Source organism: Styela clava, chromosome 2, assembly GCF_964204865.1.
Source record: "Styela clava chromosome 2, kaStyClav1.hap1.2, whole genome shotgun sequence".
Lineage (NCBI taxonomy): Eukaryota > Metazoa > Chordata > Ascidiacea > Stolidobranchia > Styelidae > Styela > Styela clava.
In genome coordinates this window covers 764,318-791,326 of record NC_135251.1, presented here as the reverse complement: position 1 = coordinate 791,326, position 27,009 = coordinate 764,318, and the positions used below count along the sequence as shown (strand labels likewise).

The 27,009-nt window shown below is 36.7% G+C and overlaps 1 protein-coding gene across 2 annotated transcripts; it reads left to right on the top strand.

Annotated features, from left to right (window-relative positions):
* Window positions 1-1,148: 1,148 nt before the first annotated feature.
* On the top strand, window positions 1,149-27,009 carry LOC120335736 (uncharacterized). Of its 2 annotated transcripts, none has more exons than XM_078119440.1 (8): window positions 1,149-1,304; window positions 3,163-3,316; window positions 9,985-10,215; window positions 15,281-15,496; window positions 16,212-16,442; window positions 16,998-17,066; window positions 17,840-18,296; window positions 18,452-27,009. In XM_078119440.1, the coding sequence occupies exons 2-8, from the start codon at window positions 3,277-3,279 to the stop codon at window positions 19,242-19,244; spliced, it is 2,037 nt and encodes a 678-aa protein (XP_077975566.1). In that variant the 5' UTR covers window positions 1,149-1,304; window positions 3,163-3,276; the 3' UTR covers window positions 19,245-27,009. The 2 variants fall into 2 exon arrangements, with proteins under 2 accessions (XP_077975566.1, XP_077975561.1); XM_078119435.1 differs by having other exon boundaries at window positions 16,998-17,204.

Genomic DNA, 27,009 nt, shown 5'->3' with positions numbered 1-27,009 from the left:
TTAAGTGCTTGCAATATGGTGCTCCAGTCACTTAGACGTTACCGTATTTGTGCCGTAGTTGTCATGGTTATCTTCCAGTCGGCGTTCGGAGTCGTTTGCTTAGTGAGTCCGGAAATATCCGGTCTTTTTGAACATATTTCTGCCAATGTTAGTATTTTGGCGTCCGACTCCTCCGGGATAAATATGTAAATCCTCCTCACTTTAGTAATGTATTTAGTTCAATTTTTGTTCTTGTATAACCCAATGTTAGACTATTCATAGGTGTCGTTGCTCGATAACCAATGCTGGTTTATCGCGTCCCCTTTCACCCTGAAATGCATTATTTTCCTCTCTTTTCTTATCTCGTTCTGTATGTACAGTGTGTATTTCTTGGTGATAAAATAAATTACTGATTACTGATTACTGAATTCGCGACAACTGTCGTGGAACATGGCGGGTTCAAATTTGGAAAAATTGGTAACTGTCCGCTGGAAGTGGCCGCTAGCTTTACCTAGGTGGGTAACTGGGCCGTGCTTGGTATTGTATTTGCGTTGTGTATATCAGATATGGTCTCTATATTGTCAGAGCTACCAAGTTTTTATATAATAACGTTTATAATGGCAGTAAAATAGTTGGTTAACCCGTTGACATCAGGCTGAGCGAGTGTGGGCTGGGGTAACTTTGGTGGCGTCTGGCACCACGTCAGATGCGTCATATTAAGCCATGCTTGTCTCAATAAAAATCTGAATTAATCGCGGCCGTCACGTGACCAAAATTACCCTTTTTTTGTTAAAAACTCGTGAATGCAACAGTAAAAAAAATGTTCTTTTGATAAATCGGATTATTTTTTCCCAAGGAATTCAATGTTGACGTTATTAGTTTACGCTTTTTTGTAGTATTTCGCGCAACTTCATTATATTGTACTTTTACCGATATTGCGGGACAATAATGTCCAGATGTCTTCCAAAGGAGGGGTGTCTGATCACCGATAAAATGGGTTTCTATAAAACGAGACAATGTCGCTCGATCTGTATAGCGTATAGGACCCCGAGTTTGAGAGTATTCCACAAATCAGACTTCAATCTCCAAGTAATTCCCTTTGAATTCCTTTATCAGAATCTACAGTCTGACAGTTGTGAGTCACAACAATGCTTTGTAAAAAATTTAAATAGACATTTTTTTATTTTCAGAATGTTTTCCCCAGGTGTTGTAAACCTTACTCGAAATATATTCGATCCATACTAGTGGGAGTAGTGACTCTAGTCACAGTATGTGGTCATCAATGGGATTTATATCAGAACTATCAACGCTGTATCCTGATCTTGGTAAGTAGAATATCATAATGAAAGGGAAATTTAGAAACGGGAATTGCTATTTAACCTTTATAGCGATGTGAGCTGTTAAATGCCCAACCAATAATTCTGTAATTTATATCCTGTTTATTATCATTTCGCATTCGGCCCAGATTTAATCTTTAAACCAAGAAAGACAAAAGTAGCAGCATTGAAGCTTGCTTGTTTATATGAGATTATTCTGACCAGTCAGGCTTCAGTGACCACATCTGACACTAATTACACACATACATGCCAGACTGGATTCCATGGCAGGTGCACGCCCGAGGGCGCTAGCGCTCCGCAAAAATGCACGCGAGCGAAATCAATTTTGCACGCCGAAAATTTGCAATTGCTCACCAATGTAAATCGGTTTAAATGGTTTTAAAATCAATAATCCAGTAATATAAAGATGCTAAAATATTATACCTCCACAATTGTCGACAAATACCAGCTTGCAAGATTTGGTCTGATCGAAATATTGCGAAGCAAAAAGACCATGAACCTTTCCCCAACCTTTGACCCGCGAAAAATTCCTCTCATTGTTACGTCCTTTTTTGCATCTTGCTGATTGGCCAATGTCACGAAGTAAACAAGGAAGTCGATGCTCGGGGAAAGGTCCATATCGTGTTGAATGATAGGAAATAGGAATCCCGTGAGAATAGTTATGGACGAAAAGATCGCCTCCGCACCAATGGCCAAGTACGGCTCTGATTCAGCGTATTTTTCATACAATAATTTTACACGAATGTACTGAACAGTACCGGTATCTAAAGTTGCTCAAACACTCCCAAAATTAGTGACAAAGTATGAAAATAATGTTTGGGGTCAAAGTCAAACGTCCATTTTGCTCTAATTTGACGTATTTTTTATCCAATAATTCTACGTAAAAACACTACCAAAATTAATGACAAAGTATGTCCATTTTGCTCTGGTTCAACGTATTTTTTATCCAATAATTTTACGCGGATGTACTGAACAGTACCGGTATCCAAAGTCGCACAAACACTCTCAAAATTAGCGACAAACTGTAGAAATAATGTTTGGGGTCAAAGGTCAAACGTCCATTTTTTCTCGGATTCAACGTATTTTTTATCCGATACCGGTAATTTTACGCGGATGTATTGAGAGGTATCTGATGTCAAAGTCAGTTGCACGCGAGTGCAGTTGTTTTGCACGTCGTGAGCTATAATTGCACGCCAGGAATTCTTATTTGCACGCGGGAATTTCTGATTGCACGCCCGATTTCTCGTTCAAAAAGGCCATGAAATCCAGACTGGCATACATGGGTATATCTATGTACAATTAGGTCGTCTCATCAGCTTTTCTTTCTCCAGGGATATTTATGAAAATCCTAACTATCCCAAATCCTATGTTATAATTCTTCAGAGTCCCAGTAACTCTTGGCACCTCAGTGGTTGCTTTCAACATCGCCCAAACATCATTCCCCTCTGTTTATATGCGAGTCCCTGCTTTGAGCATTTCCCTTAGAACCATTTGAATGGAATTTGAATTCAACAATCCAACTGAGAAATGGCAGCACTGGCACTCAACTATTAGCAAAGGATTATTCTGGCTAGTCACGCATCAATGAATGATAGTAGCAAATGGGAAATCGTCCAATATAGGATTAAAGTGGGATTCTATCTGTATTCAATCAAGCATGGTTTGGACATAAAACTGTTTTTTTTTGTGTCGCCCACACATGATATCAGTTAAACAAAAAACACTTTCGGTTTCGGTTTTTAGTTGAAGGGAAATTTTGTCTGATTTTGCAAAAATTTGGAACAATGGTTTCTTTGCGTCAAGGAAATGATGTCACTTATTCTTAAGATATTTTTGTGATTTACAGGCCTGGCTTCAATGCATCTACTATTCACAATGTTATATACAGCGAGTACCTTGGGCGCAGTGGACGTGTATTTATTCTCTCAGAATTTCTACATTTTCAAAACGAAATTATTCAATGACCATTCAGTGGATTGGAGTTCTACTCCTTATTGGAGGTGGGTTGAACCTTTTATGTATTTTATGAAGATTGGCGTTTCAAATATTTTTAACGAATGATTAAAATACTCTGCTCAAATTGTGAATTTTCCTTTTGTGGTGAAGTAGTTTACCTGTATATATTGACCACTAGTTGTATTTTGTTACTGTCTGGCAACTTGCAGAAAGCACGCGCAGTTCACTACATTTCATCTTTAGTTCCTGGGGTAGCACGTTTTACCTGTCGCAGGGCTCTTCAGACAAATTTTTTTTATTTTTTCAGCGTGTATGATATCATTTCTATTTAAAACAGGGCATAACGTCGCGCCAATTTTGATTTGAGATGTTTTATAAATTCAGAAATTTGAACCAGAGATTCGATGGCCAGTTAGCGCGAGAGACAGAAAGGATCAAATTAGTATTCCTTCACTGACAGTCAGAAATTTGGTTTGCACATTCACTAATTTAAATTATCTTCGTATTTTCATTAAAAACTAAACTGAAATAAACAACAAATTTAAAATGGATATTCACACATTAAATATTTAAAGCAGCGCACACGATAGTCCCAGATGAACGCTTTTAATTGAAGTATGAATACACCTGTTTCGAATCAACGAAGCGTGTTCAATGTAATTTTCCGGGAGTAATTAGCCTCGTCATAGGCTGCCAACGTGACGTCGTTAATTAAGTAGGATTCTAATCAACAGCTTATCCTCACCAGTAGCGGTAGCTCAGGGGAAGCGTAGAAGCATGGTCAAACATTAGGACCGTGGTTCGAACCCACATGGTAGATTGAGTCATAGGTCTTGACCAGCAGTCTGGGCAGACGGTCGAGGAGAAGGGGCAGGTGGGAGAGATGGGAAAGTGATAGAAGCCTGCAAGGACCAGCGGGGAAGACCAAGTGATCAGGGCGGAGTAAAAATGAAGCGAGTAGACAAGTGAGAGTGAGATCAGCGAGGCTAAGATAACGTGCAAGAGTGAATATTAAGAATGAAAGAGAAACACCAAAAACAGGTTAAGAATGCAGGTATTTTGGGCACCAAAGGGGTAAGTAAGCAAGCCCTAACAACAACAACCCTCAAAGGGCAGGGCGAGAGGAGAAAGCCAGCATGTGAGTGAACGAAAATAAATCAGTGGTCAGATAAGACGAGAGTGAAAATCACAAATGAAAAAAGGCCCAAAAATATATATATAAAAGAAGGAACTCCAAAACGAATGAAGCGGGAGAAGCGAGAGTTAATAAAATTAGCTAGAAGCCAAAAAAGCCTGAACGAAAAAGTGGGAAAATATTTCGAACCCCTCATGAAAAAAAGCGGAGCGATATAGTGGGGGAAAAATGTTACATTCAGATAACGCAAAAACGAGCAACTGGCAAGAGTGAAAATTACGAATGTAAAAAAGCCCCCAAAAAGTCTTATAAAATAGAAAGAAGCCAAAAAAGCCTCAACGAAAATACGGAGCAATAAATAATGGGAAAAAATTGCGAAAAAAAAGTGGGAGTGGAATTGTATAGTTTGAACCACACTGGCCTGAGTTGTAGGTTGTTAGGTAGGCTGGTTGGGGCAGCAATAAAAATTAAAAAGATACTGGACCAAGGAGCGAAAACAAAAATGAAGAAATAAACGCGATTCGTAAAGGCGAGTAGAAATAGTATTCGTGAAACTAAATAATAAAAATTCAGCGAGGGGCCCAAGGAAAAAGGAATTTATGAAAAAGCAAAATGAAATAAAAGGCCAGAGGCAAAATTAAGATTCAATGAGAATAGAAAACAAAAGTCAAGGGAATATAAAATAGAGATGAGAAATGAAATAGAAAAATTATGTGGATTGAAATTTACTGAAAATAGAAACAGCAGCCAAGTTGCAAGAAGTTAAAAATGGAAAATAAACCCAGCCCTATTAGTTAAAGATATAGAAGTGAGAGGAGAAGATATAATTTCAGCGAGGGCTCAACGGAAAAAGTAGGATGAAATGTGGAAGAAAATAGAAAAATCATCGAAGCTGGCTGGAGCAGCAGGAAACTGTTTTTGCACAAAAATCATGCAAAATAACATTAGCCGACAAAAATTTTTTTTTCATGGTGCCTAAGATGTTTTAACCCTTTTTAGCAAATTTGAGGGCGCTGATTCCGGAAAATATGTTACTTTTTCTCTATCAAGTCTAGTTTTTCTTCTGTGGTATATCCCTCTCTGCAGGATGCCTATAGCCACAATAAAGATAGGCAAATTGAAGAAACAACATTTTTCTGTAATTTTATTCATAGAATCTTCATAGAATCTCACAAAAATATTGACAATTAAAGCTGGAAGTTGTAATAAATGCTAACTAATAGATGTCATCAGCTATAAATTGACGTTTTACTGATTTTCTAGAATGGGAGGCGATCTGAATTTATAACTAGATAGGATTCGGATCCGGACTCGGATTCGAGTCGATCCAGGCATTTTTTGGACTCGGATTCGATTTGGAGGCCACATCATTTTTGCCGAGTCTATAATCAATTCTGTTTTTACTAATTTACGCCTATATTTGTACTTTTGCCTCTATAAATCTCACTACATGCCTTAACTAGTTAAAATTCAAGGTTAGATCTGTAACAATATCCCTCGTGTGCATTATAAACACTCCTAATAAAATCGACAACAGATATCCAGATAATACAACGCAAGTTGAAAATTGTTGATCGTTTAATGATCTGCGCCAGTTGCCTTCAAATTATCTATTCTTTTTGGTATACATGTTGTATACAATAAAATATGTTAGCGCAATATATCTGAGTTTTTGATTCGCGTAAAAATAAACATTCTCTGAATCAACCCAATGGGGAATCTAATCAATACCTCTTTCAAATCGAGTTTATGTCGTGCAATCTTTTCCTTAAAAAGGGAGCAATGGAAAGTATAGTGTTTCAGAACCTTTACATACAGGGTGCCCAACCCGCGGCCCGCCTGACTGTTTTTTGCGGCCCGCCAAATAGATTTTGTAAGCAGACTTTTCAATTTTTTACTATGTTATAAATAGGCTTGAGTATGTTTCGTGGTTTTGATGTGAATATTCCCGTCATCTATCTACATCCGGATGCCGATTCTTGTTATTACATTTTATATATCAAGTCTTATGCCCTGGTGGACATCGACGTTCGTTTTTTTTTCCGCAGAACTGTGCGTTCTGTTTGACGATCTTGAAAGATGTTGTGCGATCATAGGCGACGAACGCTGAGCGCAATGATAGGAATGAATTTGGAACCTAAGTTTTCAAATTAGTTTTATTCTGATTGCTTTTTCTGTGTAGGCTTTGATCATCTTTATCTCCAACGTAAAATAAATAGTCAACAATAACCTTTGCTGCTGCGGCTCCGGGACTTGTTTTTCTTTTTATGTTTGTATTTTTGTTCATGTTATCTGTTTGCGTTAAAAAATGCCGGAAATAACGCCACTGCGTATCCGTCAATAATTCTGATAAAATTGACAATTCTACATATTCAAATTAGTATTTACGGTATATTCGTCCAAAATATATTGCAATGTTTTTTTCATTAAATACTTGTATTGATGTTTCAAATTTCACGAAACGGCCAAAACTTGATGTTCCTGCGACATTGGCGCACATTACGCTCATTGAGACAATATCATAGTCACTGAAAATAAATAAATAATTAAACACCATGACTCAAATATAAGACTCTATTTTTACGGCTTTGTTTGTTAGTAACTCTGTGCAGATTCTCGTGGGGTCGTCATAAAATCACAAGTGCGATGCGTAATGATTGATTTTTTGATTCAGCGGCCCGCGAGTGTCATGTCCACGCCTTGTGTTACCAGATATTCGAATATTGCAGTGCTGTTCTAATATTCGCCTTCATATTCGAATATTTCGCCAGCACTAATGAGTAACCATGCAGTAAATAATTATTAATTTATGTTAATAATCTTGCCTTTCATGTATTACATAAATTCTAACGAAATCAGGACTTAGTTGGTATTAAAGTTTGGTACAAACGTTTGCGGCCCGCAATGAATTTCCTTATGTGAAAGTGGCCCACGAGAGGGAAAAGGTTGGGGTTGGGGAGGCCTGCTTACTTGACCTACTAAATTGCAAGCAGATGCGCCACATTGTATTGACGACCAGTGGCATTTCTCTACCATTTGCGCACGTGACATGGTAAATTTACGGCTAGAAGTATCTGCAATTATGGGAAAGCATTGTAGTCAAAAGCTTTTCATATTGACATGTAAGAACTTCTGAATAGCCGCCCAGAACGTTTACGTTCGTATTACGGTCGCCAAAAAAGAGAAAAAAAATATTTTTAAATTGATTAAACAGCTATCTGCGGAACCATTAGGCAAAAAATATGAGCTACAACGTATGTTTGTGAGCGCACGATCACGGTCAAAAACGTGTTTTTATGCTTTTGCATCGTGACGTCACGGACTCGGGGGATGTGATTCGAGTCTTCGATTCGTCGATCCTCTGTAATGCCGGACTCGTCACATCCCTACCACCTTGTAGGGCGGGCACCACCATTGGGGAACCACTGAGAGGCGCAGTTCTTACCACTTCATGGCAGCTCCTGCCACGAACGAACCGCGGTAGCTGTTGCCATGGTTTTATAGCGCTATTCAGTAATTAGTATTAACGGTATATTCACTAATTAATGTACCAGATTTCAATTGATCATGCGGAATTATATCTATTTAAACCCTAACCCTAAATCCATCAAAACTGTATCTATAAGACGAACGTTCCAACTTACTCAATATTTGTCACCACAAGGGACAGCCCTGTCTTTACGGCCCACCTGCCGCAGTTACGGCAGCAAAATTTTACCTGCCATTGGTTTTCAATTTGCTGCCGCGGTAAAGACAGCTCGACATTGGCTTGTGGCAGCTAAAAAGTCAGTCGCCATAGGTTTGGCCGTACCGGCCATGGTATGGAAATACCGCCATGGTTTTGCGGCAGCTGTAAACGCCACAGAATACTTAAAACTGCACTTGACCACCATATCTAGTAGGTTTTGGCACGGAAGAAATCTTTCTGGTTTGACTTAAAATCTTGGGTGAGGATGTAAACAATGAGATAGTTCAGCGAGACATTATGATTTTGTTTCGAACCACTGATAAAGTAATAGCATCGTACATATTTTTAAATATCAGTGACCACTTGTATAAATCCTTGTTCTGTGCAAAAGAAGTTGATAAAAGCCATAAAAATTTTATTCGATTTTCTGAATATTTAAGCCAGCAATTCTCAAACATTTTTGTCACGGAACGCCTACGTTTTTTATCTCACCTCGCTGAACACAAAGAAATTGGAAGGTGAAATTAATAATAAAAATTTTTTGATGGATTTACTTTATGCATCAACTTGCACAACTGGCTTATCATGACATCTTTTGAGGCTCAAAGTTTTGAGTTAACAATCTATTGAGAAGGATGGTTTCCAAGAAATTTGGCCTATGGTAAAATTAAAAACGTGGTTGACAATAAAACTTAACAATTAAAAATTTGGGCTGACGGTTTACGAAAAGGCCACGATTTTCTGACTGGCACCATGCCTGTCTGCCTGTTGGGAGACGAATTTTAGACCCAGAGGTGTCAAAGTACGCCAGAGATTGCAATAGCGATGAATTTAGCGGCAATCTCGATCCCTGTACCGCGGATCATTGATTCACATCTATTTTAGGCTGTTTTAGACATTCCTGTATAAAAAAAGATCTTCCCTCCCTCCATTCTGTAACTAGTTGATTAGTGATTGGACTAGAGGCCGAAGTTTGCCATTTTATTAGGTCATCTCAACCAACTTTCTCTTCCCAGGGATAAATAGGAAATTCCCTATTTTACTGGACAAGAAGTGAAATATATGAATATTTCGCCAAAATTTTCAATTTTTTATGTGACACTGAAGTAGAGTAATACTAAAAATCAACTCTGTCTGTCATTAGCCAACAATTAGTTAATTACAGTACTACATGAGTATTTGAAGTGTTTCAGTTAAAAAAGTCTCAGTGAATTTATCCTAATCTCACTATGCCATGTCTTTAATGTCTGTGTATTTTTAACCAAACTATGTAGCTATTTTTACATGTCAATGGCAAATTTTTGATTGGAGCGAAATGCGCGACCAAGCGTTGTATAAATAGAAAATTTTTTTGATCCGTAATTAGTTGATTATTGACTGGACTAGAGTACGTGGTTTGCCATATTATCAAGTCATCTTGCCAACTTTTCTTTCACATGTACATATGGATCTTTTCTAAGTTCATGCTGTTCATAGATTTTTCTTGGTTTTGTTAAAACATTTTTTTTGCTGCAGAAGTATGTAAGTATGGAGGTAACTAATTTTGTTTGCCTACTATACATCAAGTTGTGTAATGGGACTACGGGAGTATCCATTTTTTGCATGGCGCCAACTACTGGATTTCTAGACCAATTTAATTTACAATTTTCAATATATTTCAATTCATTTGGGAAGATGTCTAAGAGACTATAAATTTTCAGTTTTCAAAATTCTTCAAAATTCCATAAAATTTATCTTTAATTCTGTAACCTAATTCTGAACCTATTTCCTTACTTGTAGAAGAATTCGAATGAGATACAAATTCAAAATCTCTCTGAATGATCTTTCCTTTTGAAATTCTCCTACCGGTTATTCCAAGAACAACTTGACTCTCATTCCGTTAATTTCAGGAATCTCATGGGTGAACGGGAAGAGTTGTAGTAGAATTTCCATAAATGACTTGAAAGGAGAAATCAAGTCCCCAGCAAATGAAAGTGAATGTGATCCGAGTAGTAGCTACTGTAAACCTCCGATCTATTTTCCTCGTAAAATGAATCAGGCGATGTTAAGATTGGATTTCACAGCCATGTTTCTTGCAGGAGGAAGTTTCAATATTAGTATTGTGGGCTTCAATTCTCGAAGTAAGTTTTTTCTAACATAAGTTAGTGCATAAACCTTCCTAGACTTCAATGGGGTTTTGATGTCAGATAAGCCAATTGGTCTCAAACTCAGTCATGGCACAAAAAATGACAACGATACGCATCATGACATACCAGTAAGTTAAGTTGGTATGAAACGAGGGAATTCAGGAACATTACCAAAATTAAAACGTCTGTCAAATGTAGTGCCATGGAATATATGTGAAATAAACACGATGAAACAGACTTCAACAGACTTCAAACTTTGAGGTGGCAAAGATGAGTATGGTGGCCCATTGTTGTCACGCGTAATATTAACAGGAACCTTACCAAAATTATAACGTCTGTCAAATGTAGTGCCATGGAATATAATGTGAAATAAACACGATGAAACAGACTTTAAACTTTGAGGTGGCAAAGATGAGTATGGTGGCCCATTGTTGTCACGCGTAATATTAACAGGAACATTACCAAAATTAAAACGTCTGTCAAATGTAGTGCCATGGAATATAATGAGAAATAAACACGATGAAACAGACTTCAACAGACTTTAAACTTTGAGGTGGCAAAGATGAGTATGGTGGCCCATTGTTGTCACGCGTAACATTAGTATTAAAGCAGCAGTTTATTCATGTAAGTATTTTCTAACATAAGTTAGTGCATAACCTTCCTAGACTTCAATGGGGTTTTGATGTCAGATAAGCCAATTGGTCTCAAACTCAGTCATGGCACAAAAAATGACAACAATACGCATCATGACATACCAGTAAGTTAAGTTGGTATGAAACGAGGGAATTCAGGAACATTACCAAAATTAAAACGTCTGTCAAATGTAGTGCCATGGAATATAATGTGAAATAAACACGATAAAACAGACTTCAACAGACTTTAAACTTTGAGGTGGCAAAAATGAGTATGATGGCCCATTGTTGTCACGCGTAATATTAAAAAAAAAATAAAAAAATTAAAACGAAATAAAAAAAAGCAAAAACCAAATTAAAAAAAAAAAAAAAAAACGTGAATGAAAATAAAACAAAAAGGTGGCCCATCGTTGTCACACGCTTTTATTTTGAAAAATTTTGCTTTGGCTTGGGACCAACGTTGTCAAGCATAATCCTACGCGCACAAACGGTGTTTCCTGGGTTTCTAACTCATTACTGATTTTCTTCAGCAATATTCAGTAAATTTAATATGCAAATGTTCTATAAATTCTCCATGATACAAGTTCAACTAGAAGTAATATATATATTTAAAATATTGATAAGAGAATATAGAATTGAATACGAAAATTCGAAAAATTTGTTTTTACGTGTAGAAGGTAATTGAATTGGAGAATGCTGCTTAAATGCTCAGTTGGCCGCAGTCTCTCGTGCGATACCGATACCGTCTGATCGTACCCGGTACCCAGCATACAGTCACTCATGAAACGAGTGGGAGATACGGATAGTCTAGTACAGGGGTGGGCAAAATACAGCCCGCGGGCCGCGTCCGGCCCGCGACAAGATTTTAACCGGCCCGCTGACTGTACATCAGTCTTTTGATATTACATTATTACACTTTTAGTACATTATGATAAATTCATTATGTGTTTTTTGGTCTCTATTTTTTTAAAGTTTAAACTTTACTTTAAACACGATTTATAACTTTCTTTCTTGCAATAGTTAATAAATATGTGATTAAGATATTGAATACTATTCATGTTATAATCCGGCCCACCGAGGACTTCATTTTCCCACATCCGGCCCGCCGACTGGAGAAGTTGCCCACCCCTAGTCTAGTAGAATATGGTGAATCGAGGAATGGATTGAAATAAATGGTTGAGCCCGCGTGATTTATCATTCGTCTGGATAGGTACGTTACGGCTGTACGCAGCGGCGGATTACCCATTAAACAATATGAGCACGTGCTTAGGGCACCAAGCAAAGAGGGGCACCACAGAAATTTCAGAGCAGAATTTTATATAGTTTATCGGTGTTTATTAAAATATTACGAGTTCACCAGACGACTAAAACTTCAAAATGTTCGCTTATTTTTCGTCTTCAAGTATCATGTTAATCTTCTTTATGGACCTTTCCCCGAGCATCCTTGTTTACATCGTGACTTTGGCCAATCAGCAAGAGGCAAAAAGTGACGTAACAATGCACCCTTTCCGCATCCGCTCAGACACTTTTCTCACTTAGACAGATTTTCAGGCGTGGTCATAAACATTATCGCATTTTTGAACTCTATTCGTTAGTTTTCAGTTGTGTTTCGGAAATTTAAATATAAAGCAGATAATTCAATGATCACTCTGTCTTCCTAGGAGTTTTAATTTAATTGCAGTAAAAAAAAATGGTGTATAAATAGCTGTGATAGACTAGGATAAAATTCTTTACCAGTACTTTTAAAAAACAGGTTGTTTTATGCGATGAATCATAATGATGGTTTGAAACACATATCTCATTTTACAGGCACCAACTCGCGAAACCACTCTTAAAATGAGGCCCGAAAGTTTTGCAACTGTAAAGTATAGGAAGAATTTTTCGGGGGTCTAAGGTCGGGGAAAGGTCCAATAAAAATAAACGTTGAAACTTACTCATTGGACACGAAATGGGCCTATGAGTCGTTTTCTTAAATTGTTGTTGTTTTTTCTTTCAAGTATTCTCCTTGTTGCTGCATTTTTGTTTAAAAAAAAGTTCTTTTTTCTTCAACAATTGGACCAATGAACTATTTACACTATGTGACGGTTGCACGATCGCATTTCAACGATCTTGTGGTCAGCGAAGTCGGGATTTTTTTGATAAGGTAGACCAGGGTGGACCAAACCCTATCATGCTGATACATTCCGTGCGGCTCACAGAACAATTTTAGCGTATATTTGTATCTAATAGAAGAATGATTTTGACTTCTTTTTACCTATTCCAACTAGGATTGGTAACCCGAGATTCAAACCCTTTTTTTAACGCTCTGTGACTTTATTTTAGTAAAAACACTTCTCAGTTTTCAAGCGTAGGCCATGTGACAGTAGTGACGAAACGCAGAGCCGACTTAAAGCCGCCCAATCCATTTTTTTTTAGCTAGTTCCCGGAATACGAACTTAGACGGACTTGGTTGGTATTTGACGATGGCACTAAGCTTGCTCACGCTGCAAGTTTTTAAATTACTCAAATATAACAATTCGTAATAAAATGTGTCACAAGAAAGGTGACATAAAGAAATTAATTTTCCTTAAGGCTTTATATATCTTCTTTAAAAGAACGTCACCCATGCAACATAACAATAGTCGGTTAGAACGGTAAACTCTTGTTGTTTATTAAATTTAAAGTAAGTAAGCTCGCGATATTTCGATCACTTTTGGGTTTTCCTCGACTTGCGGCCCGAGAGACCTCCTCAAAAGTTTTTGCGGTCCTTCAACCTAGCAGCCTTGAAATACTCTGAGGTAGACTACTAGAAAACGGTAGAATTTCAAACTACAGTTGTGACTTGTATCATTTGGTATTTCGATTCACGTTGAGACTGGAGGCATGAATCATTATTGTCACACGCGCACCCCCCCCCCCCCCCCCCCCCAGGATTAGAGCTCTACCGATATATCGGCCCGATATTGTGTGTTTACCGATATATCATATCGGCAGTAAACGGCCGATAGCTATATATATCGGCTATATATACCAGTTAAAAAATCTAAAAATGTTCGTAAAGGTTGTTTTATTTACTGTTGGTTGTGATTTTTTTAATGGATAACACCCTGTGTGGTTTATTGTTTTTATTATTAAATTGCACATAGGGGGGAACCAAAGTCTCCAGTGCTTAGGGCACCAAATGTGCTTAATCCGCCCCTGGCTGTACGGTATGCCATACCGTATGCACATGCCGACATGCACGTTTCATTGAAATCAGGTGAACCATAACTGCCTTCCAGCCTCGTGGTTGTTCGATCAGACAGTAGTGACTAGAGCCGACGGACGGGTCTAACTAGGCTACTTTATGCACACAGTCCTTTTCTCTTAATCGAGTCTGTGCGCGACGGTGTGGCTCAGCGGGCTAAGCGTTAGGAATACGCTCGCCACCGCACCTCTAATTACTCTGCGTGGGTTCGCAGGTTTGAATCCCATGCAGGGATGGTTATGTGCGAGAGGATTGCTGGACCCCTCGCCGTCGTTGGGTGGTTCACGTAACCGCTGGTCGGTTACGGCTTCCTCCACTACCAAGTCCATGCTTCCGAAAACAAACAATATAACTAATCCCATACCCGACTGAGACTGGTAACCGGACGAGAGGCCGTGGTTCGCCATATGGATAAGCCGTCTTGTCGGCTTTCCTCTCCCCCGGGATAAATATGTAAATCCTATCCTATCCCATTCGTTTCATGAGTGATTGCATGGGTACAGACGGTACCGGTGTTGCAAGAGTGTCCGGGCAGTTGAGCAGCATTCTCCAATTCAATTATCTTCTACACGTAAAAACAAATTTCACAAATTTTCGTACTCAAATCTATATTCTCTTATCATTGTTATAAATGTATTACTTCTAGTTGAACTTGTAGCATGGAGAATTTATAGAACATTTTCGTTTTAAATTTATTGAATATTGCTCAAGAAAATCAGTAGTGAGTTAGAAACCCAGGGAACACTGTTTGTGCGCGTAGGATTATGCATGACATCGTTGGTCCCAAGCAGAAGCAAATTTTCTCTAAAATAAAAACGCGTGACAACGATAGCCACGAGGCGGCCCATCGTTGCAACCTTTCAATTTTTTTTTTATTCACGTTTTTTTTTTTTCCAATTTTTTTTTTGCGCTTTTTTATTCCGTTTTTATTTTATTTTCGTTTTAATTTTTTTTCGCATTTCATTTTTATTTTTTTTTATGTTCTTTCACAACTATTTTTTTATTTTACTTTTATTTTAAGTTTTTTTTATTTTTTTTTCATTTTTTTTTCAATTTTACGCGTGACAGCGATGGGCCACCATCGATGAGTTATAATTAGAAGGTCTATTAATCGGTCTATTAATCGTATGTAAAACACAATAGTTCTAACCTATAACGCCATCTATGGTCAGTTTATTTATCTCAACATACTTTATTACAGGGAATGAATACTTTAGCCCATCCATTCTCACATTTACACCCAACACTGAGCAGAAATGTTGGATATTCAGCGGATCTCGTAGTTGCTTTGACGGAGTAAATACAACATGCATGACTGTGCATAGCCCCAATGTACAAGTGATAAGTGTTTTGTACAAATGCCGGCCTTCTGAATATCAATTCAAATTCACTTACGAATACTTCGATTGCAAAACAGGTGAAACTATATCTTATTTGGAGTTTTGCAAAATAGAATAAAGAATTCGAACAGAATAAATCGCCGGATGAGAACAGAAGGGGCCCCAAGTCACATTTTTGGGAAATTCACTTCTTTCAATATTTTAGGGTTTTGAGCCATGCTCTCTACAAGGTGGTGGTCTTGAAATCCTGAATTTCTCAATAATCAAAATTTTAGCTGGACTTGGGACTATAATATTTTGTAGAAGTTAAGGACAAACTAGGCCCAAGTTCCAATATGAACGGCATGGAAACTAGAAATACAATGTCTGAAATTTACATCTTTATTAAGAATTTGTTCAGTGCAACTTAGGCCTAAGACACCTTGTTTTACCTTGCATCCCATACAAAAAAATTTGTAAGTTGTTGAAAACAGAATAGGCCAAAGTCATTTATGGGGGGTAAAAAACCAGAAAGGAAGTGTCAAAAGATATTGATTACGAAAATATACTCTCCAAATTAAAATCACCGCAGCTGAGGTCTTTACTAAGTGTGAATATCTAGAAATTCAAAAATGAAAAAATTCCAAACTGTTTTTTTGAGTTTTTCTCAAAACTTAAAATTGTGACTTAGGCCTGCTCTGTTCTCATCCGGCAAAATATATAAATTCAAAATCTCTCAAAATGATCTTTCTTTTTGAAATTCTCTTACCGGTTATTCCAAGAACAACTTGACTCTCATTCTGTTAATTTCAGGAATCTCATGGGTGAACATGCAAGGTTGTGGATCGGAGATATCTGACTTGAAAGGAGAAATTCAGTCTGTAACAAATAAAAATGAATGTGATTGGGAGGAAATGTGTGAATATTTTTTTGTTTCTTCTCCCCAAATGGATCAGACAATGTTCAGATTGGATTTCACGCCAACATTACACTCGGGAGGAATTTTCGATATTGTAATTTATGGCCTCAGATATGAATATAGATGTAAGTATTTCATAACATAAGTTAGCATATGACCTTCCCAGATCTCAATGGGGGTTTGGTGTTAGATAAGATAGTTTGTTCCGAGCTCAGTCATGACAACAATACGCATTATGACATAAGTTAATGAGCCTTGGTATGAAATGAGGGAATTCGGAAAAATTGCCAAAATTAAAACGTTTGGTATAAATATGTGAAATGAACATGACGAAAGATTAAACTTGGCAAATGACAAAGATAAGGTATAAAAGGTTTATTGAAGTTCAATAACAAACTAATAGCTTACTCTGGACACAAGAAACATTTGGTTGTAGATTATGGCTTCAAATTGTTATATGTTGACCAGTGACTGTTAAGATAATTCTGTAATTATAATTGCTGAATTTTGTATGGCACAAGATGAATGGCCTTGTTCATAGAAATAATTGCTCAGCTATTATAATAAAACTGATTTGTCTAAATGATTCTATAAATCGCAAGCTGAATATAAAACAGAGTAGATGTAACTTATAATGCCATCTATGGTCAGTTTATTTATCTCAACATACTTTTTTACAGATGTTGACCTATCCACCCTCACATTTACACCCAACACTGAGCAGAGATGTTGGATATACAGCAGACCTGGTAATTGCTTGAATGCATTGAATACAACATGTATGACTGTAAACTGGTTGTATGTAGAAAAGATATGGGTTTGGTACAGATGCCAGCCTTCTGAATATCAATTCAAATTGACTTACGGATACTTCGATTGTAAAACAGGTGAAACTATTTCTTATCTGGAGTTTGCAAAATCTCTCTGAATGAGGCTCTAAGTACTGATTAGTTCCTCCTTCTGTGAAAGGATCCGAATATCGCCAGTTTACTTCTCACTTCATCACGACTTTTTCGAATTTATAAAATAAGTCTCATCTCAATGTGATTTGTGTTGAGCACTTATAGGCTTTCGTCAGAATATGTTCAATATTTGAAATGCTACTTAAAAATATATGTTATTTGTTTTTGTCCATTCCTAATGCATACGTGACAGTCATCATTCTCGGTGTGGAGTCTGGAAAACTTGCAAGAAAATCAAATTTGTTAAAATGCAGACCTCCTTATGAGAACTTTCAGTAAAATCAATCCCCCTTTAGGAATCCTCATCATTCATTTCTGAGTTTTTATACAATTCTGATTTCTTCACAATCGAGCGTTTGGAATTCCTACCTCCGACTTCCGTGAAATCCTGGCAAACTTGACTCACTGCTCTGAATATTTTATAGAAGTAAATGAGAAAGAATTTGAACATACTAACTCTTGCAAAGCTATCGTGTTTATTTATTTGGCTCCATTTGTGTGTGTTCATCGGCCGATATGTGAGAACTAGTCAAATAATATATTTTCATCCTATATTTCAGGAAAAAGAATTGAACCACCAACTACCACACCCCTACAGACTTCCAGCCAATCAGTGACCACACCCCTACGTCCAACCAATCATATTGCACCAACTACCCAGGCAAACAAACCCAGCCAAACTACTGATGCACCAACTACCCAGGCATACATACCCAGCCAAACTACTGATGCACCAACTACCCAGGCAAACAAACCCAGCCAAACTACCAATGCACCAACTACCCAGGCAAACAAACCCAGCCAAACTACTAATGCGCCATCTACCCAGGCTAACAAACCCATCCAAACTACCAATACACCATCTACCCGGACAAACAAACCCAATCAGACGACCTCTAACCCCATCTCCACTGATTCAGACTCCAGCAATAACTCTCTCACAACGATTTTGATAATAGTTGGATGTGTGATAGCAGTATTGTTAGTGATTGCAGCCGCAATTTATTGGAAAAACAGGTGAAATGAATTTTTTTATAACTTCGACCTAGGGATGTGCAAAATAGAATACCAAAGGAGGATTCGAATCCCAAAGTTCGACCCCCTCTCCCCCCAAAAATAAATAAATTCTCCCTTCCCTCCAATTTCCAACTAACGACTTGTCTTTTTCACAGACAACAAGCCCAGGAAGTAAATATTGCAATGTCGACCCCAACTCGTGTGTACGAAGAGATTCACGAACCGGTAGATGAGGAAGGTTATCTCTCACCCATGCCAAACCCCAACGTATCTGTTCAAATACCGAGTATAGAGGAAGCATACGCTGATCCACAAGATCCTGATTATATTGTCCCAGAGGATATTACTCCTCCTCCTATACCCCCTCCCATGTATGATAGTGTGCTGCCTTCAAGATCCCCACCCAACCCTCAAGCTAATCTGCCTATGGATCCCCCTGTCCCCTCAAACCCCGGCACTTCCTGTCAAAAACCAAGCGTCGAAAGTGTTTATACCGAGCCCGATTACGCCCCACCAGAAAATATTACTGCCCCGCCTATCTCCATGCATGAGAATGTTGGCGTGCCAACTTCCACAGCCACACCCAACCTTCAGTTCACGCCGCTTCCAAATTCTGAAGTACAGGTTTCACTTATGATCCGCTTAAATTCTAGCATTTCTTGTCAAGTTAAGAGTTCTGATGACAGAACAAATTCAGACACACCCCCAGAAAACATACCTGCCCCTCCCATGTGTGATAACGCAAGGGTGACATCACGCAGAAACCCACCCAACCCCCAAACAAATCTTCCTACTGTATCCTCAAACCCTGACACTTCTCATCAAAATCCAAGTCACGAAAGCGTTTATGACGAGCCCGGTTTTGTCCCGCCAGAAAATATTACTGCCTCGCCCATATATGATGATACGGCAGCCGTTACCCCATCTGTTTATGATGAAACTGCATAAAATGGTGATTCCCAACCTTTTTTGAGCCACACCTTCTGAATAATTTCTAATATATGCCCCCTTTCACAATATTTACAAAATGTAGATAAAACCAGTCCTACGAACGAAATAATATTAAGATTATTATTCTAGGAGATAGTACAAAACAACCCCTTATGGGTCGCGACCCCAAGGTTGGGAATCACTGACGTAGAATAAGTTCAGATCTAATGAGGCAGAAAACTTTTTTTCTTGTAGAATTCAGTAATTTCAAAAAAAAAACTGTTTTAAATAGATTTATTCAAAAAAAAAAATTAAAAAAAAAATACAGAGAGTAGTGTTGTTCTTGTTTTATTTCATGTAATCGCATTTTCAATTTTTTATTGATATTTTGTGAAATATATTGTTCATTTTGAGCTCTGTAATTTACAGAATATTTCAACCATGACCAAACACTAACTGACTTTGAGATTTTAGTAGAATGAAACTTTAAATAATATTACGATTTACATTTTTTATATTTTCAAACCTCTTGTATTGCTGCTGATTATTGTTATTTATTTCTGCGTGCATGCATCTCCGTGATCTGTGAACTTGTGAAAAGTTCCTTTCGATTCTGAATAACTAAATAACATTCTCTCGACCTGGTCGGTTAAGCTTTCGACTCTGGCAAGACTTTGGCTGAACAATCCGACTCGATCTCAGCTAGAAATTTCAATTCTTAATTTTAGACTTTGAAATTCTGACTCGGTTAATTTTAACGCAGGGTCGCGTCTCTAATGCGTCTCAGCAATAAACATCAAACTCTTGACTTCACAGCCCTGTTTGCTTTTTATTGAGTGTATTTATGTTATTTCACATATTTTTATTGATATTGAGTGAAATAGTTTTTTCATTTTGGGCTCTTCTTGAATATTTCAACTGTAACCAAAACTTTTCCAGATTTCTTCAGGCTCATTTTTCAGCCCCAAGTTATGCAAATTTCTAATAGTTGCCCCACCACATTGTTTTCAGTGATTGCTGATGAACAGCCATTTCCTATGAGCACAGTCTGTCACTAGAGGGTGCATAAGATTGTGTAGTTTTTTTAAAGGGACAGGGCCATATAGATAGTTTTTATTAGTTTTAATGTTGGTCTCAGCAGTTATCTGAAGCAAAGCAATTAGCTTGTGCAAGTCATGTCCGGCAGCCAACAAGGTGGATTTGGCGTCGCATAGACAAAATAAATGTCTCATAAATGTTAAAGTTATCATGGAGAACAGGATATGTTCATGCGTAATTAGGCTCCATGTCCGGCAGCCAACAAGGTGGATTTGGCGTCGCATAGACAAAATAAATGTCTCATAAATGTTAAAGTTATCATGGAGAACAGGATATGTTCATGCGTAATTAGGCTCTTAACATATTTTTTTGCATCCATGTATTTGAGAATTCATCCTTTAGAAAACTATTTCTATGGAATTCAGTAATTTTCGAAACCCCGTTTTAAGTAAATTTATTTGAAAAAAAATACAGGGAGGCGTGTATTTATTGTTTTATTTCATGTAATCACATTAAAATTTTTTATTGATATTGTGTGAAATATACTGTTCATTTAAACCCTGTGATTTCCAGAATAATTCAACCATGACCAAACAATACCTGACTGAGATTTTAATAGAATGAAACTTAAAATAACCTAACGATTTGCATTTTCTATATTTTCACATGTTTTTGTATTCTTGCCAGATTTTTGTGTTTTTTTTCTGCGTGCACCTAATTCCGTGTGCTGTAAACTCAGTGAAAAATTCCATTCGATTCTAAATAACTGAAATAACATTCTCTCAACCTGATCGGCAAAATTTTTGACTCTAGCAAGGCTTTGGCTGAACAATCCGACTCGAACTCAGCTAGAAATTTCAATTCTCAACTTTAGACTCTGAAATTCACACTCCAAATAATTTTAACGCATGACTGCGTCTCTAATACCGACGAATAAACATCAAACTCTTAACTTCACAGCCCTGGTTCAACATTTATTTAGTGTATTTGTGTTATTTCACATATTTTTATTGATATTAAGTGAAATATTTTGTTCATTTTGAGCTCTTCTTTAATATTTCAACCGTAACTAAAATTTCTCCAGATTTCTTTAGGCTCGTTTTTCACCCCCGGTTATGCTAATTTTCAATAGTTGCCCCACCACATGGATTTCAGTGATTGCTGATGAACAGTCATATAGACCAGGGGTGCACAACTCAAATGAGGACACGTGCCAAATTTTTCAAAATAATCTTGTCGCGTGCCGCGCACAATCATTGGTATTGGACATTACCTCCCATAAAACAAACAAATTTCAATAATATTACATAATAACGAATATCTATTTATTGAAACAATTTGATCTACTGAAAAACTGCTGATTTTGATATAAACGTGATATTTTAATGTATATCATGGATAATTTTTTTTTTTCACAAAACAGTTCGCGTGCCATGTTTGAGCGTATGGCGTGCCAAATTTGGCACGCGTGGCCCGTGTTGTGCACCCCTGATATAGACAACTTGAGCAATTCTCTGAGTCACAGTTTGTCACTAGAGGGTACATAAGATTGTGTAATTTTGTTAAAGGGACCGGGCTATAAAGATGTTTTGGTAAATTATTTTTGTTAGTTTTAATGTTGGCCTTATCAAATATCGGTAACAATTGATTTTCAAATTTGGCGTCGCGTGAACCAAATAAATGTTAAATTTATCATTGAGAACAGAATATGTTCATCTGTAATCAGGCTCTTTTATCTCAATTGTACTCTACTCGCATACAAACAACCAAATGATTTTTCATTCCATATGAATGCACTTTATGCCGTCATGCATTATTTCTTGCTTAAGTGAACAATTCGAATAAATGCCTTCCTCAATGCCTTATTGTTATGTTTTTTTTTTGAAGTTTTTCTATATTTTCTCATAATCAGATTTTTATTGCTTATTTTTAATATATTTTGTTGACATTTTCATTGTTTAACGCTCCAGTGAACACATAAATTTATGCTGCCCTTTCTCAAAGTCTATCTCCCTCAGTGTAGGTCTTAAGTAATTCCTGCCGTAAATTAAACTTCGAATTTATACCTAAACTCTATCTACAGCAATGGTTCCAAGCTGGGGGCCACCCAAATCAGTTGGATGGGGCCACATTCACAATGTTGGGTGCAAAACTGAAAGAAGTACTCCCAGTTCTTTCTAGTTTCATTGCTTGATAAGGTTATTTCACAGAGTGTTTTCACTTTGTTGAGCATGTATTGCTTGAACATAATGAGATTCGGATTCTACCGATGGTAATAACACTAAAATACCACTAGAATGATAAGCTGGGGGGAGTGTTAAAAGCCTCAATGTCTTTGCTAATGTTTTTGATGTTTTCTTTATTTCTCATAATCAGATTTTTATTGTTTATTTTTAATATATTTTGTTAACATTTTCATTGTTTCACGCTCCAGTGAACATATCAAAAAAATTCATGCTGCCATTTCTTAAGGTCCATCTCCCTCACTATAAGTCTTCAAGTAATTCATTTATTAAATAAAACACCGTCTTCAGATGTATAACTAAACTCTACAGCAGTGGTTCAAAACCGGGAGTCCATTGCCCTTTAAGTCTATAATGCCAGCCGCTAAGCTCATCTTATTTTCCCCTTTACAAAAGTAACACCTGTGTTTCCTTGCTTGATAAGATTGCATGAAATATGTAAACATAGTGGAATCTACCAATCAAAATAACACTGGAATGAGGTCACAAGCCCCAAATGGTTGGGAACCACTTCTACAATATTCTTCGATGTATTGGCGTCTAACAAGTCTTTGGACAAGCATACACATTAGATCAGAAAACTGCTATTTGCGAGTATTTTAATATTTCACTTGAAAATTCCAGCACTTCGATTCTTAGAATACAGATTTCCAGTTAGATCTGACTATAAAATATGCCCCAACCCCTCAGCACTGCTGTATATTCAAACCACGGACTTCTCGAAATAAAAATCGTTATCTAAAGTCTGTTTTAGTGATTATCAATGATCGATGAAAATTTTTCGAGGATTGATTTTGAAGTGAACTTAGTGATTCATCTTTTTTACTATTTTTCTATTAATCGGACAAATTTTGATTTTTTTTCTTTATTGAAATCGCTGTTATTGTGACTTCGGGCTAGGGATGTTAGTTTCAGAATTTTAAATCCAAGGGCTCAAATCACGATTAGGTTGTCGTCTAGTCTTTAAGCAAGCTCATCTTTCGATAAGTCCACTTTTGTGTTCATGTATTCGAGCATTGATTTCTTTGTATTTAATCACAATATGTAATCTTTGGTTCTATCAAATAAAGTTGTCTTGATAAATATTGCTTCAAGTAATGCTTTTCAAATTTTAAGTACTTTAAGATGGTTGGAGCTGCCGAACGGCAATTTATTTTTTCAACTTCCTATTTGTCCCGATATTCCATTAAAACTTTGCTTCTTTATTTAAAACAAAAAAATCTTTTATTCTATCCTGCTAGACCGACTGACTGTTAAGTAATTTACGGTGTGGTTGAAATCGTTGAAAAGCAATTACTTTTATTTGGTCTGGTATTTCACCAAAGATTTTGCTGTTTTATTCAGAGCAGAACACTTTTTATTCCATCTTGCTTGACCGACTCCGTCATGCGTATTCGCCAATTAGATTCTGAATTTGATTTGAAAAAAAATAGATTTGAAATTTTTTTTGGCAATCAATTGTTCTATTCAGCAAACATAGTCTACACAACCTCCGTGCCCTCACAATTGGTCATTGTTCTCTTGTTGTTTCATCACAAAGTAACCTGTAGTCCTATCGTATCGTTCAAAAACAGATATCAGAAATATTTGAGTAGGATTCTGAATTCAAATTTGATTGAACAGAAAAATTTGACTGAACAATTTGACTCGAACTCAGCTAGAAATATAAATTCTCAGCTTTCGATTCTGAAATTCTCACTCGGATAATTTCAACGCACGGCTGCGTCTCTAATACCAGCAAAAATACATCAAACTCTTGACTTCCCAGCCCTGGTTCGAATTAACTTTTATTGAGTTGTATTTGTTTTGTTACACATAATCAAATTTTTATTTTTTATTGATATTGAGTGAAATATTTTGTTACTTTTGAGTTTTTTAATATTTCAACCCTAACCAAAATTTCTCTTCATTTCTTGGCGCTCATTTTTCACCCCCGGTTATGTTATTTTTTAATAGTCACCACATGGTTTTTAGTGATTGCTAGTGAACAGCCATATTGACAACTTGGGCATTCCTCACAGAGGGTGCATAAGATTGTGTAATTTTGTTAAAGTGGACGGGCAATATAGATCTTTTTGCTGAAGCATTAATATACTTAGCCATGTCATGACCGGCAGCCAACGAGGTAAATTTGGTGTCGCGTGGACTAAAGTAATGTCTCATAAATGTTAAAGTTTTCGTCGAGAACTGTACATGTTCATAATTTTTTCTTCCATATATTTAGGAATCAAACTTTTTTTTTCAATTTCACTCTACTTTGTGTAAAGAACTTACGCTGGTTACTTTATCAACCTTTTAGAGTTACAATATTTGAATTTATCTTGGAGGGGGTAAATGAGAATGGCTTACTCACATGGCTACTTCTTATTCAGTTATCAGTCTGTGTCGGGTATACAAACGAATCAAATCATTTCATGCAGTCCACTTTCTCAAAGTCTGAAAATGTCATTGTTCTTGAATATTTTTCTGGTTAATTTTCTGTATTTTCTCATAATCAAACTTTTATTGTTCATTTTTAATATATTTTGTTGACATGCTCCTGCTGCCATTTCTCCCTGCTGTCACTATAGGTCTTTAGGTAATTAATGCTGTCAAATAAATTGCCGACTCAAGGTACGGCAAAACTCTATTCTTCAATGTATTGGCTTCAATCATACGCATGCTGCCCTTTCTCAGTGTCTCATACTTTTGCTAAAAAAAATTGTGTTTTTCTGACGTTTTCCTATATTTTCTCATGATCAGACTTTAATAGTTTATTTTAATATATTTTGTTGGCATTTTCATTGTTTCACGCTTTGGTGAATATATCGCAAAGCTTTATGCTGCTCGCTTTCTAAATGTTCATGTCCCTCAGTATAGTATAGTCCTATTAAATAAATCGCAGACTTCAAAAGTATAACTAAACTTTACAGTATTTTTCGATGTATTCTACCACAGCTCTAGGCAAGCATACACATTAATTAGGTCATGTAACTTTTCTACGCTATTTTGAACCTATCAAAAAATGTTATTCTGCCCTCTTTCTCATTGTCTTCTAATTCTGCTAGAAAATATTGTATTTTTAGGTGAATTTTCTGATGTTTTTCTTTCTTTTACCATAATTTGACTTTTAATGTTTATTTTTAATATATTTTGTTGGTGTTTTCATTTCTTGTCAAATAAATCGCCACATTCAAATGTATAACTAAACTCTACAGCAGCGATTCCAAGCCGGAGCCACCCAGACCAGTTGAGGGCGCCACAATGTTAGGCGCAAAACTGATTTACTATCTTATTACAAAAAAAACTTCCCGTTTTCCTAGGTTCCATGCTTGATAAAATTATTTCACATGGCGTTATAACTTTGTTTAGCGTGTTTTATTTGAACATGAAATTCTACCAATCGTAATAACGCTATAAATAGCACTAGAATGATAAACTGGGAGTGTTAGAAGCCTCTGAAAGGGGATCAACAGCCCTAAACGTTTAAGAACCCCTGCTCTACAATATTATTCAGTTTATTGATTCCTAATAAGTCTGCATGCAATCATACGCATCAGATCCTGTAATTTTTTAAGCTCCGATGAACAAATCAAAATATTTCATGCTGCCCTTTATCAATGTCTTATAAAGTTGCTAACAGATACTGTAATTTTTTTTTGTGATTTTAATGTTTTTCTATATTTTCTCATAATCAGACTTTTATTGTTTATCTTTAATATATTTTGTTGGCATTTTAATTTCTTCACGCTTCAGTGAACATATCGAACAAATATCGAACAATGCCCTTTCCTAAGGTCCATCTCCCTCACTATAGGTCTTCAAGTAATTCCTGCCATAAATGAAAACGACGACTTCAAATGTATAACTACCACAGTTAATGGCGGGCCACAATGCTAGTGGCAAAACTCATTTTACTTTTTCCTTAGAAAAACAGGTTTCCTTATTTTATGGGGTGTTTTCAATTTATTAGGCATGAATTGTTTTAATAGAATGGGATTTGGAATTTACCAATCTTGATAACACTTAAACACCACTGGAATGACTATTTGCAACCACTAGGTAGGAGGAAAAGTATTCTTTTGGGTGCTCCCGAAGTATATGTACCAAGATGTCGCACAACCTGATCATAGTATGTGTACCAGGTTAAGGTTGTGTGTCATCTTGGTAAGAATACTTCGGAAGCGCCTCCTTTTGGAATCTCTGCAATACAATATGAATCTCATTTATGCCGTATCACAGTAAAACCATAATATTTTTCAATCAAAATTTGATTTATTCAGTTGTTTCGTGGAAAAATTTTGATGAATATTTTTGGACCTTCATTTATTTGGTAAATAAAAAACTGGAAAGTGTGATTTTATGAATGTTCAACTGAAACTAGATGGCGTTGCCACATCTTTACTCTTATCCTTCACTCACTCCTATCTTGGCTACAACGGCATACAAGCCAAATTTGAAGGACATTGTTTAATCCAAGGTATGCCATTAGTCCACCAAGCAGCATGCATAACATTGAATGG